This window comes from Maniola jurtina, chromosome 24 (assembly GCF_905333055.1).
Source record: "Maniola jurtina chromosome 24, ilManJurt1.1, whole genome shotgun sequence".
NCBI classification, from domain to species: Eukaryota; Metazoa; Arthropoda; class Insecta; order Lepidoptera; family Nymphalidae; genus Maniola; species Maniola jurtina.
Genome location: NC_060052.1, coordinates 3,645,759 through 3,671,086, shown reverse-complemented (window position 1 = coordinate 3,671,086; position 25,328 = coordinate 3,645,759). Strand labels below are relative to the sequence as shown.

General features: G+C 41.4%; 2 protein-coding genes across 3 annotated transcripts in view; one reads left to right on the top strand and one right to left on the bottom strand.

Annotated features, from left to right (window-relative positions):
• The first annotated feature begins 5,135 nt into the window (after window positions 1-5,135).
• Window positions 5,136-9,000, top strand: LOC123877573. The gene is made up of 3 exons (XM_045924390.1): window positions 5,136-5,323; window positions 6,101-6,187; window positions 8,474-9,000. The coding sequence occupies exons 1-3, from the start codon at window positions 5,258-5,260 to the stop codon at window positions 8,954-8,956; spliced, it is 636 nt and encodes a 211-aa protein (XP_045780346.1). The 5' UTR covers window positions 5,136-5,257; the 3' UTR covers window positions 8,957-9,000.
• Window positions 9,001-9,580: 580 nt separating this feature from the next.
• The window catches only part of LOC123877555, a 31,400-nt gene continuing 15,652 nt past the window's right edge, over window positions 9,581-25,328 (bottom strand). For both annotated transcript variants that reach the window (XM_045924371.1, XM_045924370.1), the window contains 7 exons: window positions 24,756-24,930; window positions 23,988-24,154; window positions 23,278-23,421; window positions 13,910-14,043; window positions 12,491-12,634; window positions 11,689-11,849; window positions 9,581-10,755 (listed from right to left, as the gene is read on the bottom strand). In XM_045924371.1, coding sequence (XP_045780327.1) covers window positions 10,618-10,755; window positions 11,689-11,849; window positions 12,491-12,634; window positions 13,910-14,043; window positions 23,278-23,421; window positions 23,988-24,154; window positions 24,756-24,911 — 1,044 coding nt within the window. In that variant the 5' untranslated portion in view covers window positions 24,912-24,930 and the 3' untranslated portion in view covers window positions 9,581-10,617. The remainder of the gene's footprint in view (window positions 10,756-11,688; window positions 11,850-12,490; window positions 12,635-13,909; window positions 14,044-23,277; window positions 23,422-23,987; window positions 24,155-24,755; window positions 24,931-25,328) is intronic.

Below are 25,328 nucleotides of genomic sequence, written 5' to 3'. Positions count from 1 at the left end.
CAAATAAAACGCAGGGAGCCGCTGGATTCAGGCGGCACAAGACCGTGGCACGTGGAATACCCTACTAGAAACCTATATCCAGCTGTTGACGTCTGTCGGTTGATGATGATGATAATGACGACGAGATGATGACGATAGACTGTGGTAAAACTGAAATCAGCAAAATGATAAATTAAATAAATTTAAAAAGAGAATAGTTTTAATTGGTGATCATTCATAGTGGATATTTTTGGTTTTTTTTTTTCTTTTAACTGTAAATGTACTTTCCATTCCATGTTTCAAAAATATATACTTATAATATTAAGAATTTGTACTTTAGGTTAGTGTTAGATTAGTGTTATTATAAAGTGTACACCTGTAATTGACAACCATACTGAAGTTATTTTGTAATTTTTTTTTTGTCTATATTTGTATGGAAGTTGTTGGTGTAATAATAATAAAATAAAATAAAATAAATAAGAAATAAATCTTTGGTCTAAAACTTATCATCGACGAGCCAGCCATAGCATACGGTAAAGAAACCATTGTAAAACTCGTGGTTCAGCGGCTGACAAAACCGCGGTCTTACGATAATCCACCGGTCAGCTTTACTTGTAAGCTACAAAGCTATGTAGCCTCAATAGCTCAGTGGTTATAGGAGCGGACTGAAATCCGAAAGGTCGGCGGTTCAAATCCCACCCGTTGCACTATTGTCGTACCCACTTCTAGCACAAGCTTTACACTTAGTTGGAGGGGAAATGGGAATGTTAGTCATGATTAAAAAATGACTAACATTCTTTTTTTTTAAAAAAAAAGCTCGCATGTCGATTTCGGTCCATAATGGTGCCCTAATACCTATTTCTGTCCATTAAATAAAGAAGTGCCTATTTTTTCTATTATTTATTCATTACTTATGAATAAAAAGTAAAAAGTAAAATAAGTAGGTGGGTACTTATCAGATATTGAAATGTCAGTTGAAGGAAATATTTATGCTGCGCTCAGACCAACCGAAATGAGGCAAACCAATTGAAAGTTAAAAAGTATAAGGAACAATCTGTATAGTAAAACATGCAGCATGTTTTTTGCCATCTACAATAATAATCAAGTCTTTTTTCAAGTCAAAGTTGCAAGAATTTGCATTAATTATCACACTAATATTATAAAGGCGAAAGTGTGTATGTAGGTATGTGTGTGTATGTTTGTTACTCCTTCATGCAAAAACTACTAGACAGATTTGCCTGTTTAGAATGGAGATAGATTATACCCTGGATTAGCACATAGGCTACTTTTTATTCCGGAAAATCATAGAGTTCCCACGGAATTTTTAAAAAACTTACATCCACGCGAAAGAAGCCGCGGGCATCAGCTAGTTTACAATAATCTGAGGTTGCTAATGGATTGAAACTTACATAGCCTTTCGTAGCAGGAGTGTGGGCTAATTGTGTAAGCTGTTATAGGTAGTAGACATGCAAATTATTCATTCCCCAAATTAGTTTTTTTCAGAACCGTTTTGAGCAGAACATTATTTGACGATTTCGAGTACAACATTGTTATATTTTGTGCTCGTGTTAACTTGGTATGTCTGAACCTAGTTTTATCTATTCACTAGCTGACCCGACAGACTTCGTCCTGTCAAAAAGATTTGTAATGTGGCAGTTTTTGTGCCTACGTATTTTAAAAAATTCTCCTGAACAGAACCGTCACCCTTTTTTTTTTTTTTTTTTTTGACGCTGGGGAATGCATTTACGCATCCCCCCCGGAAGCTAGCCAGCCAGCCGTGAGGCAGCCAGCCAGCTAAGGGAGGGTATGTGGGACTCGCCGGCCGAGAGGCGGCCGGAATACCCACTAAACCCCAGCGGCGCTACTGCGCGTCGCCTGGCGACTGGGTCACGGGAACGGCCGAAGCAAACAACCGCGACCCAGCCAGCGACGTCTGCCGAGGCAGACCCTCCACCGGAGACCTGCTCGGTCCCCAACACCGCACCTCCGTGACGCACCAACGAAGTGCGTCCCCCGACCTTGGGACGCGCACGTCACCCGCGTCCCATCCGCCGCTTCGTCCACTGTGCCCTCTGCTAGTCAGAGGGACACGCGGAGAAACCTCCCCCCCTGCCAGGTCATTAGCCATAGCCAACAATATCTCCGAAGAGAAATTATTAGCCATGTTACCGGGGCGCACCGGCCCGAACACTGCTCTTCCCCTCGGACGCATCCAAAAGGGACCAGCAGCATCCAGGCACACTGGGAGGTTACCTGGCTGGTGCCCCAGAACCGTCACCCTGGTGATAGGGCGTTGTGAATAAAAAATAATTAAATAAAACATATATAAGGATTTAAAAGTAAGTAATCGCTTTATTGTTAATCATGTGAATCATAATTATTATTATTATCATTGTAGTGCTTTGTGGTATACGATGTTTTTTGTTTGATTACCTGGCGCATAGATAAACAAATCTGATGGTTTTCCAACACGGGAACAGGCAACATACAATTGACCATGTGAGAAACATGGGTTTTCTAGATTAATACCACAAACACTTAATGATTGCCCCTGGGACTTGTTTATAGTCATAGCAAAAGCAAGCCGCACTGGAAACTGTAGTCGTTTAAACTCAAATGGCACATCAGTCGGAATCATTGGGATGCGCGGTATGAGAACATCTTCTCCTTTATACTTTCCTTTGAGTATAGTTGCTTCTATCACATTGTTTAGTAATTTTTTTATCGCTAACCGTGTACCGTTGCAAAGACGCGGTTGGTTGATATTTCGCAACATTATAACCACCGATCCAACCTTTAATTGAAGATTGTGAGGTGGCAATCCTGGTAAATCCAGCGAGTTTAAAAATTCCGGTGGATAGTTGACTACATCATCTTGATTAGTAGCCGAATCAACTGATTTATATATCCTCAATTCGCCTGTAATTTGTTCTTGAATTTTGAAATTTAATTCATTTACATCTATGTTTTTTGCAGCCAGTATAGCTCGTTCGCTCAACCAATCATGGTTTCTGTAATTTTGAGAAACATCTGGAAACACCTTCTGAATAAGTTCATCTTTTGATCGAGTTAACTGACAAAAACTTTGAGGAAAGTTAATGCAGCCAGTCAACATGTCTATAGGAAATTTGCCATTACCAATGTCAATGAGTTGTTTAGAGAATATGTTTCCAGATTGGTCATTTTGCAACTCGACACGCATATTCTTGCTTAAATGAAGTACTTTGACATGTTTCCACAAATTGGAGGACTTTAGACATGCATTGAGTTCATCAGCTGGCGTTGATCGTGGAATCACTGGCAATGTTTGACGAAAATCTCCTGCTAATAAAATCATTGCACCACCAAATCGGTTATTATTGCTCCGTAGATCTTTTAAGGTTCTGTCTAAAGCCTCCAAAGATTTTTTATGTGCCATCGTGCATTCATCCCAAACAATCAATTTACATTGCTGCAAAACCTTTGCCATTGCAGAGTTCTTCGAAACGTTGCAGGTTGGAGTTTCATTGCTTTGCATATTTAATGGCAATTTTAGTGCTGAATGGGCTGTTCGACCACCTTCAAGCAAAGTTGCTGCGATTCCCGACGAAGCGAGTGCAAGTGCAATTTTATTTTGTGAGCGAATTGTTGCTAATATTAATGAAATCAAAAAAGTTTTTCCTGTACCACCAGGTGCATCTAAGAAGTAAATCCCTCCAGTTTCATCATTTGTTACTTTCATAAGAGTTTCAAATACATACTTCTGTTGTTCATTTAACAGTGGAAGATTTGTTTGAATTAATTCTTTCAAAGTTGCCGAAACTAATACAAAAGAAACGCGAGTTTCGGAACGCGACATTAAACTCCTCCAACTATGTATTCTGTGCTCCAACGCACACACGCACATTGTTTTGATAGATATGATCTTTGACGTTAGGAACACACCTACATTGCTTAGACAACAGTGAGTGCTTGTAATTTAATATGAACTTTATACCATAGCAATAAAGCTCAAATTGACTACGTTTTAGTTAGAAATCATTTGTATGGGAAAAAGAAAAGGGCTATTTTTAGGGTTTTTCCAGCAATAATTCTAATTTTTCTCGCCGTAAAAACCATCCTTGAACTTCAACGAACATTTTAAAAAAAGATTTGGCCAAATTGGTCCAGGCGTTGTTGAGTTATGCGCTTACCAACACATTTTGCGATTCATTTTTATATTATAGAAGATTATTTTATTTTAGTCGGCTGAATAGACATGGCTCCGTCTGACTTTTCGAGCTTTGAAGTGAATCCCTTGATGTCGGAATTGGGCGTAAACCGAAAACGTTTATTTTTCAATGGAAAATAGGCCATTTAAATGTCTGAGGGCTACGCAAACCACTTGAGTAGATATTGCGTTGAGATATTTAATTAAAAAGCATTCATTTTTTTGGAACTAGCTTAGACCCAGTTTCTTTGACTCGCTTCAGCCCTGTCTTCGACTGCGGGGATTTAGGTGTTTAAAAATGGGAACTCTGATTTTTGAGATAGAAAGTATCCTAAGTCCACTGTCCACGTCTCTAACTATATCCATGGGAAAGTCACCAATGGATCCATTGTTCTGTTGTGACATGATATGATTGAAGGACAAAACAACAAACAAACTTAATTTTGATAACCTACATTTTTAACCCCGACCCAAAAAGAGGGGTGTTATAAGTTTGACGTGTGTATCTGTGTATCTTTCTGTGGCATCGAAGCTCCTAAACGAATGAACCGATTTTAATTTAGTTTTTTTTTTTGTTCGAAAGGTGGCTTGATAGAGAGTGTTCGTAACTATAATCGAAGAAAATTGGTTCAGCCGTTTGAAAGTTATCAGCTCTTTTCTAGTTTTCTTATAGAGGTTCTTGTGTCGGGGTTTTTTTTAAATTTTGAGTTATGTTCAAACAAGTATGGCACAGTTTTTGAATAGGTAAATGCGTTTAACGAAAATGCTACTCTCAATGTAAAGCTTCTAGTGACGGTCAAGTTATTTAATATGTTTAGTGAATATTAATTCCAGACAGACAATTCAATTTTATTTTTTGTCTAGTGTAGATGTACCTACCTTCTTTACCAAAGTAAAAAATAATGGAAAATCCATAATATTATTTTTAGTACAGAGTTCTGTGGCAATACCTGCCAATGTTTTAGCATATGAATGTTTCCAACAATGCTGTTTGGAGTTATAAGCTGATAAACTCTCTTAGTTTATGAAACTTACTTTTTACGAGTAAGGCTTTCATTTTCCGATAAATCTTACACATATTTGTACGTTATGTTACTACCATTATTTGTGTTGTATGCTGTCACAGATTTATTTGTAACTTCAGAATCTATTCAGGTACCTATTAAAATGAATTTTGGTGGTGGTTTTCAAAAATCCCATGAAAAGCTTTGCTTTCCCGCAATAAAAATGTAATCTATGTGCAAATTCGTGGTATGTACTTATAAAATACCTCGGTTCCAAATTATTGTGGCGTGAAGGAGTAACAAACATCCAAACTTTCACATCTAAATATAGGATATAGAAGGAAAAACTGACTGACTGACTGAAGACTCATCTATCAACGCACAGCTCAAGCTGCTCGATGGATCGGGCTGAAATTTTGGCCTGGTATTATAACGTAGACATCCACTAAGAAAGCATTTTTGAAAATTCGACCCCTAAGGGGTAAAATAGGGGTTTGAATTTGGTGTAGTCCTCGTGGACGAAGTTGTGGGTATAAGCTAGTTTATGAATAAGTAGGTATATAAGTTTACTAGAGGATGCCCGCGGCTTCGCCCGCCTGGATTTCGGTTTTTTAAATCCCGCAGGAACTCTTTGATTTTCCGGGATAAGAAGCCTATGTCCTTCCCCGGGATGTAGCCCATGTCTGTACCAAATTTCATCAAAATCGGTTCAGCGGTTGGGCCGTGAAAACGTAGCAGACAGACAGACAGACACACTTTCGCATTTATAGTATTAGTATGGATTAAGTGAGAAGAAGCAGCCTCGAGAGGTTATTAAAAAACATTTTGTTCTTTCTGCTGGACCAAAGTCGCAAAGAAGACTTGCAAGGAAATACACAGGAGAGGATATTGTTTGTCTGGAGTCAGTACACATTGTTTTTATTCCCAGGATACGCCAGAGAACATACTTGGAGAAAAACGTATAAAACCAAACGAAGGAGCTCTAAGTTTTTATGCATCTATCAACAATAAACTGGTAAGTCTATAGCCGTGAATTATTGTTTCCTGAAGTAAAAAAAATAGCCAAGTGCGAGTCGGACTCGCACACGAAGGATTCCGTACCATCCATACGTACATATGTAAATGTCATCGTATACGCTTTTGAATTTTTTTAAATTTTCATGACCACCATTATGAACTTTTTATCATTTGTTGTTTAAGCGCCATAGATTTATATATTCTGTAAAAATTTAAGCACTTTACCCATACGGTTCAAGAGATACAGCCAGCTGACAGACAGATGGATAGACGGATGGACAGCAGCGGCTTAGTAATAGGGTCCCATTGGCATCCTTCGGGTACGGAACGCTAAAAAAGATTCCGACGAATTGAGAATCTCCTCCTTTTTTGGATGTCGGTTAAAAACAAAATTTAACAAATTAAACGAAGACGTTGGACGTACTATAATAGTAAGAAGGTTTAGGACTTAGGTAACTGATTGCAGACTGGTTTTAGACTTGTTTTGCATGAAATTAGGTTTTCTTTGTAATGTAGACCCTCCTCAGAAAGATTTTTTTCTAAAGAATAGTAGACAAGTTTATTATGATGACCAATAGTCCCCTTTTCCCCTCCCACTAAGCGTAAAGCTTGTGCTAGGAGTAGGTACGACTATAGTGCAACGGGTGGGGTTTGAACCGGCGACTATCTAATTTCAGTCTACTTCTTAACCGTTGATCCATTGAGCCTCTAATTACTAAAAAAAGTTTAGAAATTCCATACTAGCGAATGCGAGGCAGTTCAGTTAATATACCTATTTAGGTCTGGGTATATCTTTGTTTAACAAACCATCTGAACTTCATCCTTTTGGTCCAATGCGTTGTCCATTAGAAAAGCGGATTTAGTAAATGTATCGGATTAGGCGTAGACTTGCGTAGACAGACGCGATAGATCTAGAACGGTAGTATTATACTGCTGGATAAGTTGATCAATTGACCAAGTTGAAAATGGGAAATAATAGTGACATTAGTAATATGCGCGAATAATTTTTGACGTGTACTTTTCTTTGTATTGGGTCCTGGCATGTTATTTATATTTCTGTCTGCATGCATGTAGGCGGAAAACCCTTGACAGTTTTTACATGGCTCCAGACTAGCAAGTGAACTAAAGTTTAACAACTACAGTATGACGATCTCAATTATCCCTATTTTACTGACACAATAATTTCACTATTGGCTAGAATGAATGCAATAAATTCAGCCAATTATAACAATTAGGTACGATTGTAGTATTTACATAATTTAACTATTACCTTTTTATTGAACTAGTTTTGACTGCAAAAGTTCAGTAAAATGTACTTTTCACTATAAAGTTATTCAAAAGTATTGTTGACTAAAAAATTTGATAGCAAAATATCGTATCTACCACTAGAGTGTTTCTAAATAGGTTATTTATAAATAATCGATATTTTTAATTACTTTTTACCAACGTTAAAAGTCAAAAGTATGTTTGACTGTTTTTTGCAATTATAATCGTTTTGACCGGTAGAGAATTTTGAATGAAGCATGTTACATACTAAACAATTTCATATAATTTTCATTATATTCCCAGGCGGATTGAGTCACTAAATTAGCACTTAAAGAGATAAGGGAACCGTTAATCGAATTCGTACTGGATGTAGAATTAATGTATTTTATGTGCTGTATACGAGGATCAAAGCTAAGCTAATTCGTAATAGGATAGGATTAGAGAGGCTGCTGGACCAGCTAATGAGAAAGCTTATATTTATCTAGCTCTTAATTATTTCTATTCTAGGAAATTAGACACAACCATGATATGATACTGTGAAGTGGTGATTGTCTAGTGGTTAAGACTTTGGCCTCCTATTTGCGGTGTCCGGGATCGATCCTGGGCATGCAGTTCTAACATTTCGGAGTTATGTGCGTTAAAAATTGTTCACTTGCTTTAACGATGAAGAAAAGCATCGTGAGGAAATCTGCATGCCAGAGAGTTCTGCACAATTTCCTCAAAGGTGTGCGAAGTCGAGTCGCACTTGGCCAGAATGGTGGACATAGGCCTAATCCTTCTTATGCTGAGCGAGACCTGCTTTCAGTAGTAGGCCGCCGATGGGTGAGATGATGATGATGATGATGACCGCTTCCAGGTTAGCCCGCTTCTTTACCCTACCTTCGCTAACCCTAAAAATTACGTTTATAAAACTTGACATGTTAAAAGAATATGTAGTTATGCAGGCACGTTAGTACGGTAGATACGTTGAAATATTTACATAATAATATGAAGTAAGTAATGAGAATTTATGTTTCAGCCTCCTGCAAACAACACGTTATATGAAAAGGACGTGAATCCGTTACGCGTCCCAGAAAAGTTCTACGAACAACCGAAACAGAAGAGCAAAGTAATCAAGTCACCGAAGCGAACCATACAAAAGATTATAAAAAACGGCAAAACTAGAAGCAAAAAGTTTTACGTACATCCAGTAACAAGGAAAACACAAACTGTTACTTTGGAAGACGTCAAAATCCAATATAGTAACACCCAACGGAATATACAACAAAATGTTAAGCCTACAGAACATAATCACAAAAGGAAACCGAAAAAAAATTTAAGACTTGCAAGATACCCGATGCCGTTTCATAATTTTCAAACAAAAATAAATACACACAAAAGGAATAGAAGACATGTTGGTAGAAATGATGTTTTCATATTAAAGGATCTAGATGAAATGGAATTTTTGAGTAAAGAGAATGACTATGATGTAGTAAAGACACATGTTCAGAACCATTGGTAGGTTTAGTGAAATCCATTAAACTGTAAAAGAAAGTGAGAAGACTATTAATTGTTTCTATTCAAACTATAATATTACCACGGTATTATAATAATGTTTGCCATTGCCATCATGAACTGTCGCGTACTATATGTAGTAACTATTTTTGTCGATTGCCGTATTTACAAAATACATAAACAAGTGTAAATTAAAAATTTATAACACCCCCGACAAGTGAAGGTTACAGTAACTAGAAAAGAGCTGATAACTTTCAAACGGCTGAACCGATTTTCTTGGATTATAGCTAAGAACACTCTCGATCAAGCCACCTTTCAAACAAAAAAAATTAAATTAAAATCGGTTCATTACTTTAGGAGCTACGATGCCACAGACAGATACACACACGTCAAACTTATAATACCCCTCTTTTTGGATCGGGGGGTTAAAAAACTAAATATATTATATTATGAGATGGTTCTCAGTACTCCACAGGATGGGAAAGTAATATGACAGCTGCTACTGGAAGAATGGAAATCAAAAAATAAAAAAGGCATTTTCTTATAAAAACAAAAATGTATATTATGTACAATAATAAAGTGGATACAAAATTTAAAAAAATATATATATTACATTATATATTATATTAACACTGGTACATGTTAAAAACATCTATTTTTCACATAAAAATAGGTTCTATTTACAATTTACTTATAAAGTTTACCTTTACCGTCTCAAATATAAAGACGAAAATCAACAAGAAACTTAGAGCTAGGTACTTAAATTAAATAATAACAATTAATTGACATAAATATGATAATGTCTGTTATGAATGCCAAAATTACGTCCATGAGTTCTTTTACATTGAAATATTAAGTTGGTAATACTCAAAAATTTAAGATAAAAAAAAATAACCAAAAAAGATCAATATACATATAGACTAGGAACCTAGATATACCTGCAAAGCATAAGATATTGGATTGGTTCATATTTGCCGAAGTTATTGACGTTCGTATTTGTACTCGGAATCAATGATATTTTTGTTATATCACCTTTCTTAGTAAGCATATTGGATTTAGTTACAAAAGTTTCGGAAAGTTGTAATGACCAAGTTTGTCTGGTTGCAGTTTGTAACATGTTACCTAATCACATTGGATCGCAATTGCGTTAATTAATCAATAATATTATGACTATCCCAGTATATTGAATCTGAATAATATTCTTTACTTCTACAACTATTCTTTTTACTTCTTCTACTTTGAATTGTTACTACTTTTTTACTATGTAACGGTGTCAAATATAAATTTCTTAATACTAAAACTACATTTTTCATAGTTGAGTTTCAGTTCTTCTCAGCAGGAAAGGCATTCTAAACCAGTGGTATATGCTTTTGACGATTCAAAAGAACTTGTAAAAGTCTAATTGAATAAAAATATTTTGAATTTGAATTTGTAGATATAAAATCTGTACATTCAAAGAAAGATTTTCTTTTTGTTGCATTTTTAGTTTACACTTTAAGTTTAAGAATATGACCTCTTGAAAATGGCTGCTTTAACACTATCCTATTCTTCTTCTTCACAGTCGGTTATATCAGCAATAACACCTCCAGTACTTACTCGTAAAAGAGTTCCAGTTATATTATTTTAAATTCGTTCTTCTAATGGGTGATTTGTATTTCTTGTTCAGTCTTATGCTTCTTCAGCCTTAATGTCTTCTGCGCCTTTCTTATTACGGTACTCCCAGCCTTGGTACGCCAGATCTTGAGGACTGACTTCATGTTCTCTGAACGCAACACCGTTAGAACCATAGTTTTGGTACTGGTTGCCCTGAAAACATTAAAACAATTTGAGTAATGGGATTGGATTGGAAGATCACTCTTAATATTTAGTGGTACTTATTTATCATGATCAACACATCACCGGTTCACTACAGAGCACGGGTCTCCTTTCAGAGTGAGACGGGTTTTGACCATAGTCTACCAAGTTGACCAAGTGCGGATTGGCAGACATCACACTCCTTTGATAACATTATGCAGAACTCTCAGAGGCCTGCAGGTTTCCTCATTATTTTTCCTTCACCTTTAAAGCAAGTGATAATTAATTAGGTACATAAAAACTTCCAAAAATTAGAGGAGCGTCCCGGGATCGAACCCCCGACCTTCGATTAGGAGACAGACATCCTAACTCAGCTATCACAGCTTATGTAGTATTATGTAAACATTTTATTTCGATCTATGTTCTAACCTCATCAAAATCTTTTTGACGACCTCCCTGAGTCTCTGACGCAGTATTGAGCGCTTTGATTTTATAGCGGTGGGACCCGGGTTCGATTCTCAGCAGAGGAAATTTGGGAATTTATAATTTCTAAATTGTCTCTGGTCTGTACCAGTAACCACCCTATCGGCAAAGATGTGCCACTGATCGATTTAGCGTTCCGGTACGATACTGCGTTGAAACTGATCTGGGATACGGGTTAAATGAAACTGCCATACCCCTTCCAAGCAAGCCTACTTCCATCTTAGTTTGCATTATCACTAACCACCATGTTAAATCACAGTCAAGGGCTAATATGCATATGTGGCGTGCACAGGGTTAGGGTAAAGGCAGGGCAGCCACTAAAGTATGAATTTATTTTCTGGCAGGTCATAATGGAAAATAAGTGTTGATTTATTACAACTAGGGTAGACAATACTTTTATACCTCTATGAGCTGCACGCCACTGCTAATATGTAACTGAATAAAAAAAACCATCATACTTACAGCATAGTTTTCGTAGTGGCCATATTGTGAAGGGCTGTGGGCCTCCCTATAAGGGCTCAGGCCAATGCCAGCTGGCGAGTATTGAGGTCCATGATGATAGTGACTGGACGAGAATGGAGACTTCAGGTTTGGCTTGCAGAACTTGAAGTAACCGATGACACCTGGAAAAAGTGTAAATTAAAAATTTTCAACACCCCCGACAAATTATTTTCAAATAAATAATTATGTATATCTAGGCAACGTCCATCTTGACAGCTTGACATTTGTCAATTGACACTTGAATATTATGAACCTAAGGGTTATCTAACCTTCTTTTCTACAAGAAAACTACCCCGACCCAAAAAGAGGGGTGTTATCACCCCTCTTTTTGGGTCGGGGGTTAAAAAGAAAATATTTTAATTAAAAAAATTAAGTTTTCGAACAGAAGGTAGTTGATTTTGTTAACTATGTTTAAAGGATTTCGCTTAACTGCTATCACACTAAATAGTAAGTGATGATGCAGCCTACCTACCAATAATATAATAGCTAGTGGGCAAAGCAAAGTGAGATTATATTCTAGTAGTTGCAAAACAAAAATGCTAACTTTTCTAGGTTTTTAGATTCAGGAATATTAAACGGAAAAGGTGTCTGACTGATTGATCTAGCTCGAACTAATAGACGGATCGGGCTGCTGCAGTATTGACGTAGACATCCACTAAGGTAGGATATTTGAAAATTCAACCCCTAAGGGGGTTAAATAGGGGTTTGAAATTTGAACCACGTAGACCAAGTCGTGGACATAAGCTAGTGTCATATAAAATACCTGGAATAATCAGAGCCATGAATCCGAGGAACTTCTTGAAGCTGGCCAAACCGAGGATCAGGGGCAGGAACAAGAGCAGCTTAAGCTTGAACAGCTTGAGGATTAACAGCATGGGGATGATCAGCTTCTTCAGCTTGTGGCGACCTGTAAATCAGAAAACAACATGTCACACAAAATACGGAAGCCTTGTCGTATGTAAATTATTCTCTATCCAAGGTGAGAAGTTAATATAGGGCTCTCTCTGTTACGTAATCCATCCATACTAATATTATAAATGCGAAAGTGTGTCTGTCTGTCTGTCTGCTACCTTTTCACGGCCCAACAGTTTAACCGATTCTGACGAAATTTGGTACAGGGTTACCTTATATCCCGGAGATGGACATAGGCTACTTTTAAACCGGAAAATCAAAAAGTTCCCACGGGATCTTTATAAACCTAAATCCACGCGGGCGAAGTCGCGGGCATCCTCTAGTCCCGTATAAATGACAAAGACAAAAAGTCAGTGGGCGTTGAATATTATGAGTGACCAACCAATCACAAACGAGCCTATGTTTTCCGTACTAGCTTATTTTCGTGGATAGAGTTGTATGGAAAACAGGCTCGTACAGTTAAATACCACTAGCTTTAACGGCGAAGGAAAACATCGTGAGTAATACTGCATGCCTGAGAGTTCTCCATAATGCTCTCAAAGGTGTGTGAAGTCTGCCAATCCGCACTAGGCTAGCGTGGCAGACTAAAGCTGAATGGTTTACATTCTCATTTTAAGAGGAGACCAGTTCTTAGTAGTGGGCCGGCGATAGGTTGATAATAATAATGAATAAAATCCATACTTAATATCCATACTCAATATTATAAATGCGAAAGTGTGTCTGTCTCTCTGTCTGTTTGTCTGTCTGCTACCTTTTCACGGCCCAACAGTTTAACCGATTTTGATGGGTACAGAGTTAGCTTACATCCTGGGGACGGACATAGGCTACTTTTACCCCAGAAAATCAATGAGTTCCCACGGGATTTTTAAAGGCTCATCCGTTTATCCGATTTATATGAAAATTTGGTACAGAGGTAGTTAGCGTTCCGGAAATCGACATGGGCAACTTTTTATCCCGGAAAAGCAAAGAGTTCCCACTGAATTAAAAAACCTAAATCCACGCGGACGAAATCGCGGGCATCATCTAGTCACACTAATATTATAAAGGCGAAAGTTTGTATGTGTGTGTGTGTGTATATGTTTGTTACTCCTTCACGCAAAAACTACAGGACGGATTTGGCTGAAATTCGGAATGGAGATAGATAATATCCTGGATTAGCACATATGCTACTTTTTATCGCGGAAAACCAAAGAGTTCCCACGGGATTTTGAAAAACCTAAATCCACGCGGACGAAATCGCGGGCATCATCTAGTATTATATAAGACTCACGGAAAGGAGGTGCCTTCTTGTCCTCAATGATGTCGACTTCATCAGCAATCTCGTCGATAAACCTCGGGGCTATGACACCTTGTGATGTCACTTCGTCATCTAATTGGAACTCCAAGGCCGTCGACCTCAGGAATCTGAAAAAAAAACAATTTATTCAATAAAAGCAAACAGGATGAGAAAGGGGGGGGGGGGGGGGGGGTTTTATCCGGGTCTTAACCGAATCTTTTCTTCTTTGAAAAAAAAATTTTACTTGACTTGACGGGGTGAAGGTTGGTTGGTGGAATTATATGGTGGGTTATAAGTTTGACGTGTGTATCTGTGTATCTGTCGTAGCTCCTAAACTAATGAACCAATTTTTATTTAGTTTTTTTTTTGAAAGGTGGCTTGATGAGAGTGTTCTTAGCTATAATGCAAGAAAATCGGTTCAGCCGTTTGAAAGTTATCAGCTCTTTTCTAGTTATTACTGTAACCTTCACTTGTCGGGGGTGTTATAAATTTTTAATTTACACTTGTAATTAGATTCTATGAGTACTTATTATTTTTATTGATGTAAGCGTTACAAACGAGTGTGCTTGTTTAGGAATATTCAGATATTGTGGAAGGTCAAAGACGAAGTCATAGGGCATTAATACGCAAACATGCACTGGATACTGACGGATGTAGGTTAAGTGACTAAAACCATTTACACTTTCGGGCATCAAACACTTTTGATATTACGTTTTACTCCATTCTCAGTATCTCTTTTTCGTCTGAACGATCATTTTTGTTCCGTCATAACTCCCAAACTTGGAAATTTATGTTCGCACTACATCATCATAAATTCAACATGGCAGAAGAAACTGACATGGTGTTATTTGAATTGTTTAGGTGTTATATTTAACATCTAACTATTTAAAAGTTATAGGGTACTTCCCGTTGACCTAGAATCATGATATTTGGCAGGTAGGTAGGTCTTATAGCACAAGTAAAGGAATATATCTGAAAACCGCGAAATTGTGGTCACATCATTTAAAATATGTTTCAAATCAATTAAAATATGTTTCAATTTTCAAAGTAAGATATACTAAGTGGGGTATCATATGAAAGGGCTTTACCTGTACATTCTAAAACAGATTTTCATTTATTTTTATGCGTAATTGTTTTTGATTTATCGTGCAAAATGTTGGAATAAATACCTGAGTACGGAAGCCTCAGTGCGCGAGTCTGACTCGCACTTGGCCGGTTTTGTTTTAAATAAAAAAAAAATTTGTTAAAGTGTTCCTACGGGACTCTTAAAGGATGATGTCCCATCATCTAGACTTTCATAATTCTGGCCGTGACTCGTAACGACTAATCGGATAGCAGAAAGATCGTCAGCTATAAGTGGTCTTCCATAAACTAATTCTTGGTCCGACATAGCAATTACAGTGTCCACGCTATATTGGCTAGTACAAGCGGTGTTTGGCATTCTGTTATGACAAACAGGAGCGTTGCAACCAGCCTATACATCACACTTAATATTAGTTTGTATGTGTGCGTGTGTATGTTTGTTACTCCTTCACGCAAAAACTACTGGACGGATTTGGCTGAAATTTGGAATGGAGATAGATAATATCCTGGATTAGCACGTAGGCTAATTTTTATTCCGGAAAATCGAAGAGATCCCATAGCTAAGAACACTCTCGACCAAGCCACCTTTCAAAAAAAAACCAAATTAAAATCGGTTCATTAGTTTAGGAGCTACGATGCCACAGACATACACAGACACACACGTCAAACTTATAACACCCCTCTTTTTGGGTCGGGCGTTAAAAACAGGGGTTGAAAACTGTTTAATATTTTAACATATTGTTTTCGAAGGTTCTTCTCGTAGAAATAAAACGGGATGCTGCACGGATCGCTTTTGTTTCTCGACTGGCCATTTTATTTTATGATGGCCATTCCAACAGATATTGTGCTATTATCCATATTGAAGATACCAGCAGCACGTCTGACTCATATTATTACTTTACAAAATAATTATACATCTGTAAGTATAAAAGTATAAAAGTCAAATCTGACTGAGTGACTGATCAACGCACATCTCAAACTACTGGACTGATCGGGCTGTTTGGCGCGTAGATATAGCTATTATGACGTAGACATCAGCTAAGAAAGGATTTTTGAAAATTCAATCCCTAAAGGGATAAAACAGGCGTTGCTTGTGAACTCCACGCGGACAAAGTAAAATACTTTTTATAAGTTACGCAAGTCAGTTAATATCAAAAACTAGCTTCCATATCTCCAGAGAACAAAAGGAACCCTTTCAGGATCACTTCGTTGTCTGTCTGTCAAGAGCCGTCAAGGGATTCAAAACCCATAGGGTAACCTAGAATAATGAAATTTGGCAGGTAGCATCTTATGGCACAGTAGTAAAGGGAAAAATCCGAAAACCGTGAATTATACAACTCGCACTTGACCGGTTTATCTTATTGCAAGATACCTAGGCTTGCGCTTGACTCAAAAGGGCTCTCTCCGTCACTTACTCCATACAATCGTAGTTCCAATTTCATTTGAATATTAAGCAACCAAAGTCCATGAAATTTTGCAGACATATTCTAGAAACTAATATCTGTGCCTGTGGTGTTTTAGATTTTTCTAAAAATATGTAGTTTTAAAATTACAAGGGCTCAAAGATTTGTATGTGAATTTTTAAGACCGCGTTACTTTGAAACCGAATATTTTATTAGTTTCTAGAATATGTCTGCAAAATTTCATGGCCTTTGGTTGCTCTACGTTTGTATGGAGCGAGTGACGGAGAGACCCCTTTTTTTTTTTTTTTTTTTTTTTTTTTTTTGTTGACGGGGGGGAAATCTTCACAAGATACCCTACCTCTTTGAGGAGAGATCGGGTTATGTGGGATTTGTACCCACTAAAACCCCCTCGATGGCCATCCTCAGCGCATATTAAGAGGCTCCGGGAACTCTTACGAACGTGCGCCGGTGCCTCCCCTGCGCGACGCCCAGTGGGCTCATCCTGAAAGATGCACTCCCCTGGCCTCGTGCACTTTGCATGTAGCCACGACAGCTTGCGCCACAGCAAGCGGTCGTCCTTCCAGGGTCGCCAGCCAGAGCTCCGCTCCAGCTACTACAGCGGCCCGGTCCCAGCGCCTGGGACTACTGAATGGAACGATCAGAGCGTTGATCAGCGCCGCCCTGATGTCTCCGCCTCCGAGAAGGATCGGCTCGCTCGCGGTCCCGCTCAGCGGCCTCCTTCTTGCACATTACTACTTCACAGAAGGAGACCACTGCCCTCCATGCTTCACTGTCCTCCAGCATTGCCGCTATGACAGCAGGTGGTGACAGGTCTCTCCCAACGTAGCTGACCAGGATGCGCCGCTCAGGTTCCCAGGCAGGGCACTCTTCGAGCGTGTGCTGAGCGGAGTCCCGGACCTCCCCACAGTGATGACACCGCGGTGTCACCTCGCGACCGATCCGACACAGGTACTCGCCGAAACAACCATGTCCGGTAAGTACCTGTGTCAGCCTGAAAGTTAAGCTGCCATGTTTTCTCCCCAGCCAGGCTTCGAAGTTTGGTAAAATAGCCCCGACAACGCGTTGACGTGCGTTCCTATCCTCTTCCAAGCGTATACGCCAATTTACTAAGGCTTGCCGGTGCGCTTGCCGTCGCAGGGTACCAGTGTCCGGCCCGTCTGCAGTCCTCTGTAAGACTGCGCGGGTCTGGGTGTACACCCTCGCATCCATGTCCGCCAGTATATCCAGCGGTGGAAAGCGAGCCAGTACAGTAGCCGCCTCAAAGGATATGGTGCGGTATCCACGCGCAACCCTTATAGCCATCTTTCGCTGTACGCTATTAAGTTTCGCTCTGAGACGCTTTACACCAGAAAGCCTATGCGACCATACAGGCGCCCCATAGAGAGCTATCGATCGGACGACCTCAGCGTAAAGTCGGCGAACTCCTTCTTGTGGTCCCCCGAGATTAGGCAGCAGACCATGCATTGCTCCAGCTACTTTCTGAATTTTAGGGACTAAGCGCTCGAAATGTTCCTCAAATCCCCATCGGCCGTCCAAGGTAAGACCCAGATATTTGAGGTATTGCCCTACCTGGACATCTACGTCACCCACTCGAATCGATGAGCTGGGTGGTTCCAGTCGCCTAGGAAGCCCATGGAACCATAGTGCCTCTGTTTTATGAGGCGCTATCTTTAGTCCAAGCTCATGGATTTTGGCCACTACGCAGGCCACGCCTACCTCTGCGAGCCTTGATGTCTCCTCGAATGTGTTGCCTTCAGCTAACACCATAGTGTCATCGGCGTAGCAGACTAGGGTGATACCAGAGGGGACAGTGACACGAAGAACTGCGTCGTAGGCCAGGTTCCACAGAAGTGGTCCTAATACGGAACCCTGTGGAACACCACAGTTTACTTCTCTCCTGTGCATGCGGCCATTCCGCCCTGTGTAAGTGATTGATCTGTCGCATAGGTACGCCCCAACTATGTTGCGCAGGTATACGGGAATGTTATGGTGAGTTAGAGCATTCCTTATAGTATCCCAAGGAAGTGAGTTGAAGGCATTGACAATATCTAAGCTCACCGCTAATGCCACCCCACCCCTGCTAAGGGCCCGTTCCGAAGAGGCGCGTACGTAAAGGATCGCATCGACTGTTGATCGGCCCTGCCGGAAACCAAACTGACTTTCGGACAAGTCGGGGCCCACATTTGATAGATGATCGCTGAGACGGGCAGCTATAATCCGCTCGAACAGCTTACCTACTTCGTCCAAGAGACATATGGGTCGGTAAGCTGATGGGGACTCCATGGGTCTACCTTCCTTTTTAAGAAGAACTAGCCGCGCTTCCTTCCACCCGGATGGGAATATGCCTGATTGAAGACAACTGTTGAATAGGTGTCTCAACCTGTATTCTAAAACCTCCAGAGCTAACACCCAGGCGCGGCCTGGTATGCCATCTGGCCCAGGTGCGGTATTACAAGTTGCGAGACGCCTAACCGCTCGCTTTAGTTCTTCTTCCGAGACATCTAGTTCATCTGACCAGGCTTCTTGCGGTGCCGCGATGGTGGAGGGGCTGTTTTGGGATCTAGGAAAAAGAACATCGACTATTCGCTCTACCAAATTTGGCTCAAGAGTTTCGGTCAGTGGAGGGATCCATGGTCTGAGTTTGCCCAGTACCATTTTGTATGGGCGTCCCCATGGGTCCCTATCCAGCCCTTCGAGCAGCTCTCTCCAGCTCCGCGCTTTAGCGTTTGCAATTGCGATCTGGAGCAGTTTTGTAGCTTCTCGGTAAGTGGAGTAGGCAGTTGCGATTGCTTCAGCTGTAGATCTCCGTCTTCTTCTGGCCCTAGTGTATTGGCGTCTGGACCTTAGACATGTTCTGCGCAGATGTGCAATGTCTTCGGACCACCAATAAACCGCCCGATTTTTGGCCTGCCGACATCTTGGCATCGATGTATTGCATATCCGTGTCATAGTTTCCCGAAACCAGGCCGCCTCCTCTTCCGGATCGGATAAGACACCATTAATTTGTTCTGGCCAGGCTGCGACGCAGGCAGCTGCAACTAATAAATCGCGGTCTAGCTTTTTAAGGGCCCAACGTTGCGATTGGCTGCTATTTTGTTGCTCGATGATGCCAGAAGTTCCCGCTGAGACTACAAAAACTATGTGTCGGTGATCTGACAGTGTGACCACTTCTTCTGCAACCCGCCATCCTGACACCATACGTGATGCAGGAGGGGTCGCCCATGTAAGATCCACGATCGACTCCCCCTGCCACCGCACACAAGTGCTTGTCGAGCCCTGATTTAAAAGACGAAGGTCAAGTTCCGCCGCCCACTCTTGGATGATATCACCCCTTCGATCATCACGCTTGTCCCCCCAGACCCTTGAGTGCGCGTTGAAGTCACCCAGTACTATCAAAGGGCGGGGCAAGCATCTGCGGATACAGGCAGCCAACTCGTCTAGGTATGCTTCATAGACGGTAATACCGGAGTTGGGAGAAATGTAGCAGCCCAGCACTGCCAGGGGACCCCATTCTACAGCGACGTAACCTGATCCTCTCTCCAGAATGGAACAAGGCGGATCGCTTTGCCTTCCCGCCCAGTATATCGCGACGGTGTCCCCAACGCTACCAAACCAGCGAGGATGGTTGGGGACTTTGTAGGGCTCAGCCACCACAGCTAAGGCAACAGACCACTCAGCCAGACTTTGCAACAACAAATCCTGTGCAGCCCGGCAGTGGTTCAAGTTGCCCTGAAGGACCCTTAGCTGCGCGTATTTTGCGCTTTTTTAACCTTCTCTGCTGGCTCATTGGCCAGCTGATCAATTTCACTTGGTCTATGAGACACGAAAGGTTCTTTGAGTCCCCCTTTACTTCTCGCCTTCTTAGGGGGGTTACATTTATCGCCCCCTAATCTATGGTCTGCTGGCCGACCAAGATCCGCACATACTGGGCATTTTGGCACTTTCGTTTTACATTCGCGGGCCTTGTGTCCAGGTTCCCCGCAACTATAGCAACACAGGCTTCTGTCCACGGTGTTTGAGCATTGCTTCCGGACATGCCCAAATTCTAGGCAGCGAAAGCATTGTAACTGCCTAGGTGCCAAGACTCGCACTCTTGCACTGACCCATCCTATCCGCAGATGCTTTTCTGTAGCAAGTTTGCGAACAACCGTCAGTGGGCATCGGACCCAGACTGTACCCAACCTGGAGGCGCTATACTGAATCTCACCAACCTTCACTTGCTCTTCAGGGCATTCTCCAGCCTCAGCTATAGCCACTGCAACGTCCTGTTTTGCGATGGATTCATCCAGGTCCATTACCCTTATCTCTCCCGTTTTGACTGGCCGTGCAATTCTAACACCCATGTCGGCGAGAGCCGTCCGAAGTTGTTCTGCTAGAGCGTCAGCCTTTTTGGCACTGTCGGGTCCGGGAATTTCAAGAACAAGACCCCCTGTAATAGCCTTTTTTTGACGTACCTGCAATATTCCGCACTCCGCTAAGCTTACCCGCTGCTTGGCAGTTGCCATAGCGGTAGCGTAGTTGACTGTAGCACCTTCAGTCAAAGTGATAGTGACCGCCGCGGTTTTAGGGACAGGAGGTGTCTTTGCTGTCTTCTTCGCCTGACCTGAGGCAGTAGCTGAACCTGTTGTGGCACCTGTGTCTTTCTTCGAAGCGGACGTTCTTGTTTTTCGCCCCACAACTTTAGCCCAAGTGGCAGTAGCTAGTTGCTCTGGCTCCAAACATCCTGGTGCGTCCAAAGTTGCCTCCGACCGAGTGTCGCTAACCAGTTGTGGTCTTTGAGTATCTTCCTTTTGCTTTTTCTTCGATCTCTTGCTTGTCTTACCTTTTGATTGTACCATCCCCGTTGTCTTTTCTGGCTTTTGTCCCAAAGATGATCTAGCGTCATGTTGAGGCATAATTTCTGCTCTGAACTCTGCCAGTTTTTCATCCATTAGAGCAGAAATACGTTGCACTAGTGGATCTTTGTCCTTCCTTGATTTCCCAGTTTGTTGGGCCCATCCTTCTGCCCCCGTGTCCCTTTGGCGGAGACAATTTACCTCCACTGTCAAACTTGTCAATTCAGCTTTAAGGCTGGCAAGTTCTGAGCGGAGCTCTCCATTTTCTTTCCTTAGCTTCTCCACGTCTAAGTTGGAACTTCTTTGTGCCAGCTCTGATGCCGCCGCCATTGCAGAACGAGCAGCCAGACGAATGTTTTGTGCATGAGCACCCCTCAAGTTGCGAGAACTATCTGCAACTTTTTCAATAGTTGAGATGGACTCAAAGATACGAGTCATTATGTCAACAGACGTGCAGTCTTTCAGCTCGTTCTGAATGTTCTCGACTGTAGGCAGATCTTTTTTTGTCTTCATACTTGGCGTAGCCTCATATGGGTCATGTGCATGATCATCCTCCACCGCAGTTTTCTTTGCCTTTCCCGGCTTACACAAGTAAGGCTGTCGCCTTTTTCGCGTTCCTGAAGCAGTTGATGCGGTCGACGCGAGTGAGCAGTCAGAAACGTCCGCTTCGCTCTCTTTTTCCGAGGGACGCGCAAAAACGCACGGTCGTTCAGTTTCCTTCCCTAAGGGACGCGCAAAAAAGCACGTCTCTGTCTTTCCGCGCAGGCTTTCTGAACTTCTCGTATTATTTTCATTGGCTCCTAGTGAGTCCTTTCTTTCACGTCCTTCAGTTGGTTGCACCATTTTCCATGTGTTTATGTCAGTCTGTTGGTCTTCTGTACATGATGTTTCTTTTACTAGTATAGTGCTCATATCAGTGTCCTGGCTAGTGTTCTGGGTTGGTGGTGACCTCTGAACGGCTCCCCCCCGGGTGAAAGGATTTATCTTGTCGTTCTCTATAGAACAATTCCCTTCGGCTGCAGTATTCACGCCACGATATGGTGAGGCTACTGCTGCTGTTTTAGGTGTATGTGTAGGTTTGTATGTGTGCGTTTGAGTATATTTGACGTTAGGCGAACCGTTGCCCCCCCCAGAATACGAGGGGCGGCCTGAAGCCCTGATTATGGTCGGCTGCGACGGCATATCCAAAGCTCCAGGGAGGGATTCTCCAGCACTGCCTGCAGCGCTGGTACCCTCCTGGGGTAGTTTCTTTTTTTGATCCGCTTTATTCATGTTTTGCACTTTTCCTTTTAATCCCTCCTTCCCTCCAATAGTGCTCAGTCGAGGGTTTCTAAAAACCGCCTGATTTTCGGCGTTTTGATCTACTCTCCAGTCATTTTTGGGACTATTTAGGTCCCAAGGCTCGCTGCAGCCTCATTCAGCCGGTTTCCCAGCTGAGTATGTGGTTATCCCGCCACTGCTCGGTCGCCAGAGCCTCGTCTGTTGTCCAGCAGGGAGCACCACGGCAACCAGTTGGTTGTCGCCGCCGTTAGGCGCGTGCAGGTGAGGTTGACGTTTGGATCGGTTAAGATGTTGGTTACCGTTCATCCCTTGCCCCCCAACGGAGAGACCCCTAGCTTCATTAAAAGCAATGATGAAGCCTAGATTGGAGCATGCTTGCCTAGAAGACGCCTATTGACTCTTGCCTTGAAAGTGTTTATGTTATAGGTACTCGTATGCGTCAGGAAACATGGATGCTGTGAAGGCAATTCACACCTAAGCGGTTCATCAGAAACATTTCATGCCAAGCAAAAACGTTTCATGCTAGTAGATTGCATTACCCTTAGTGGTTTTGCTCACAAAACGAAAATCACTTCTTAGCGGGGATATTGTAAGAAGCCACACACAAGTTTGCAAAAAAACCGCGTCAATACTTCATACAATTTCCATAATGTCACAGCTTTCTCAAGGAAAATTCGTGCGGTGAAATTTCGCGATGCGGTCTTACCCCTTAACGAGGAAGTATTGATAAAATGTTTACCTTTCAATTTTCCTCATTCCGTATTTGACTAGCCCGTCCCAGTCAGTGTCTTCGCTTCTTGGCTGGGAGGCCAGCTGTGGGGGTTCCCTGGCCAGCGCTCTGGCTTGAGACTCCACTTTTACTAGAACTGCATTGTCTGAAAGCCTGGAAAATAAAATAATTTAAGTAGAAATATTTGACTATCTATCATAGTGTGTGATTGATTGTCCCTCCCTTGCCAGGCGCATATTTCTTCATGTTGCTTGGACTAGATAAAGCAATTAGATTAACGAACATCTGTGGTGAATGGTGATGGTCAGAGCTTAGTCAAAAATTTTACAGACATGTGCATGTCTTTTTGCTCAAAAATTATCTGACTCTTTCTAATTAGACTCCTGTCTGGTCTGTCGTGAGGCTTTACTATGGGATGGTTATTACTACACCTTTGATTTCTATCATGCTTGAAAGAGAACAATGATAAGGTCTAAGTAGGATAACGTTTGTCTAAAAAATGCCTTCGAGGTACTCGAGTTATACGTGGCTGGAAGGACCTCCGACATCTTAACAGAGATGTGTTCAAAAACCAATCACAGTATCAAAATATGACGTGATAAAATTATCACGTGCTCTATGAATAATCTGATTGGTCCGCTCAACAAGTCTCCGCTCCACTCCGCTTTCATTGACCGGCACCCAAAAAGTAGAGTAGCGGGAAATCTTAGTATACTTACTGATAAGCTTGTTTGTCAAAGAAATCGTCGAAAGATCTTAAAGCTTGCGCTTTGAAGCAGTCAGCCAGATCCCCGTTGAGGCACTGCTGGGTTGACTGCTGGATGTAAGGGTCCTGGTCTTCTCCGAGACCTATCCAGTCCAGGAGACCACGACCTTGAGCTTCAGGCTGAAAAAGATGGGCATATAATGTTAGGTCGGGGTGTCTCGGTGCTCATGAAACAAACACGAAGTTTAAAAAACACCCCGTTTATATAATGTCTGTTCACACAGTCACTGAGTATCATGAGAGTAGGGTTTATTCGGGCCGGAGTCTCTTCTCCAGTCTTTTTCTGAGGTCCAACCGGCAGTAAATGCGTAAATTTTGAGAAAGTACTCGCCATATTTGCTCTACCTTTGTGTCAACTGTTATGTCAAAGTACCTACCTACGAAAGAAACTACGAAGAAGAGTAAACTCAGATTAAGGACTTAAATCTTGCTTAACTGCTTGCTAAATAAACTCAGGAATCATTATCTCAATCCAAGTGCACACTAGTAGGCTTAATACACCCTTTGATAACATCATGCAGAACTGGTCAGGCATGCAGGTTTCCTTACCATGTTTCCCTTTGCTTATAAAGTAAGAAATATTTAATTGCTTATAAGAGATCTACTCAGAACTCGTAGTATAGCCTATCCTTATCTGTATATTTTATTTTTATCACACTTGTTTCGCTAAGGTAAAATATTGCTGGATTATATGATTTGAATGATAAATGGTGGGACTAACCGATCTTCCATGGTCGCCCTCCCCAAAGTGCAGATTCCGGCCTTCAGTTTCTTCCTTCGGCGGTTGGTCAGGTAGCCTGAAGCCACCGTCTCCTCGCGACTGCAGCGCCATCAGTGCCGATATGGCGAGCATCATCCACCGCGCTCGATTCAGCATCCTTGAAGATTATTTCGTCCTGGTAACAAAAAATCAGTTTTTATGATTAAGTATACACCATCATCATCATGATCAACCCATAGCTAGCTCACTACTAGTACGGATAGGAAACCTTAGGTCCACCACGCTGACCAAGTGCAGATTGGCAGACTTCACACACTTTTGAGAACATTATGTTTATGGAGAACTTTCAGGCATGCAAGTAATTTACTCACGATGTTGTCTTTCACCGTTCAAGTAAGCCATATTTATCGAAACCCCGACCTCTTGAATAGGAAGCCGGACATTATTTAACACCTTGCATATTTTAAGAGTAAGTGGAGACGGTAGATGAGACGTACCTATTATGTATGCTACTTCAAACTTGGCAATAATTCTTCTAACATTGCAATAGTTCGCGCACAATTTGGTCGTACA

Bases quoted from the DNA above. Each gene is read 5' to 3' on its own strand.
- LOC123877573 (XM_045924390.1), top strand. From the start codon at position 5,258: ATGTTACTACCATTATTTGTGTTGTATGCTGTCACAGATTTATTTGTA. The intron at 5,324-6,100 runs GTACCTATTAAA...TTTTATTCCCAG, and splicing joins TAACTTCAGAATCTATTCAG to GATACGCCAGAGAACATACT. The intron at 6,188-8,473 runs GTAAGTCTATAG...TTTATGTTTCAG, and splicing joins CATCTATCAACAATAAACTG to CCTCCTGCAAACAACACGTT.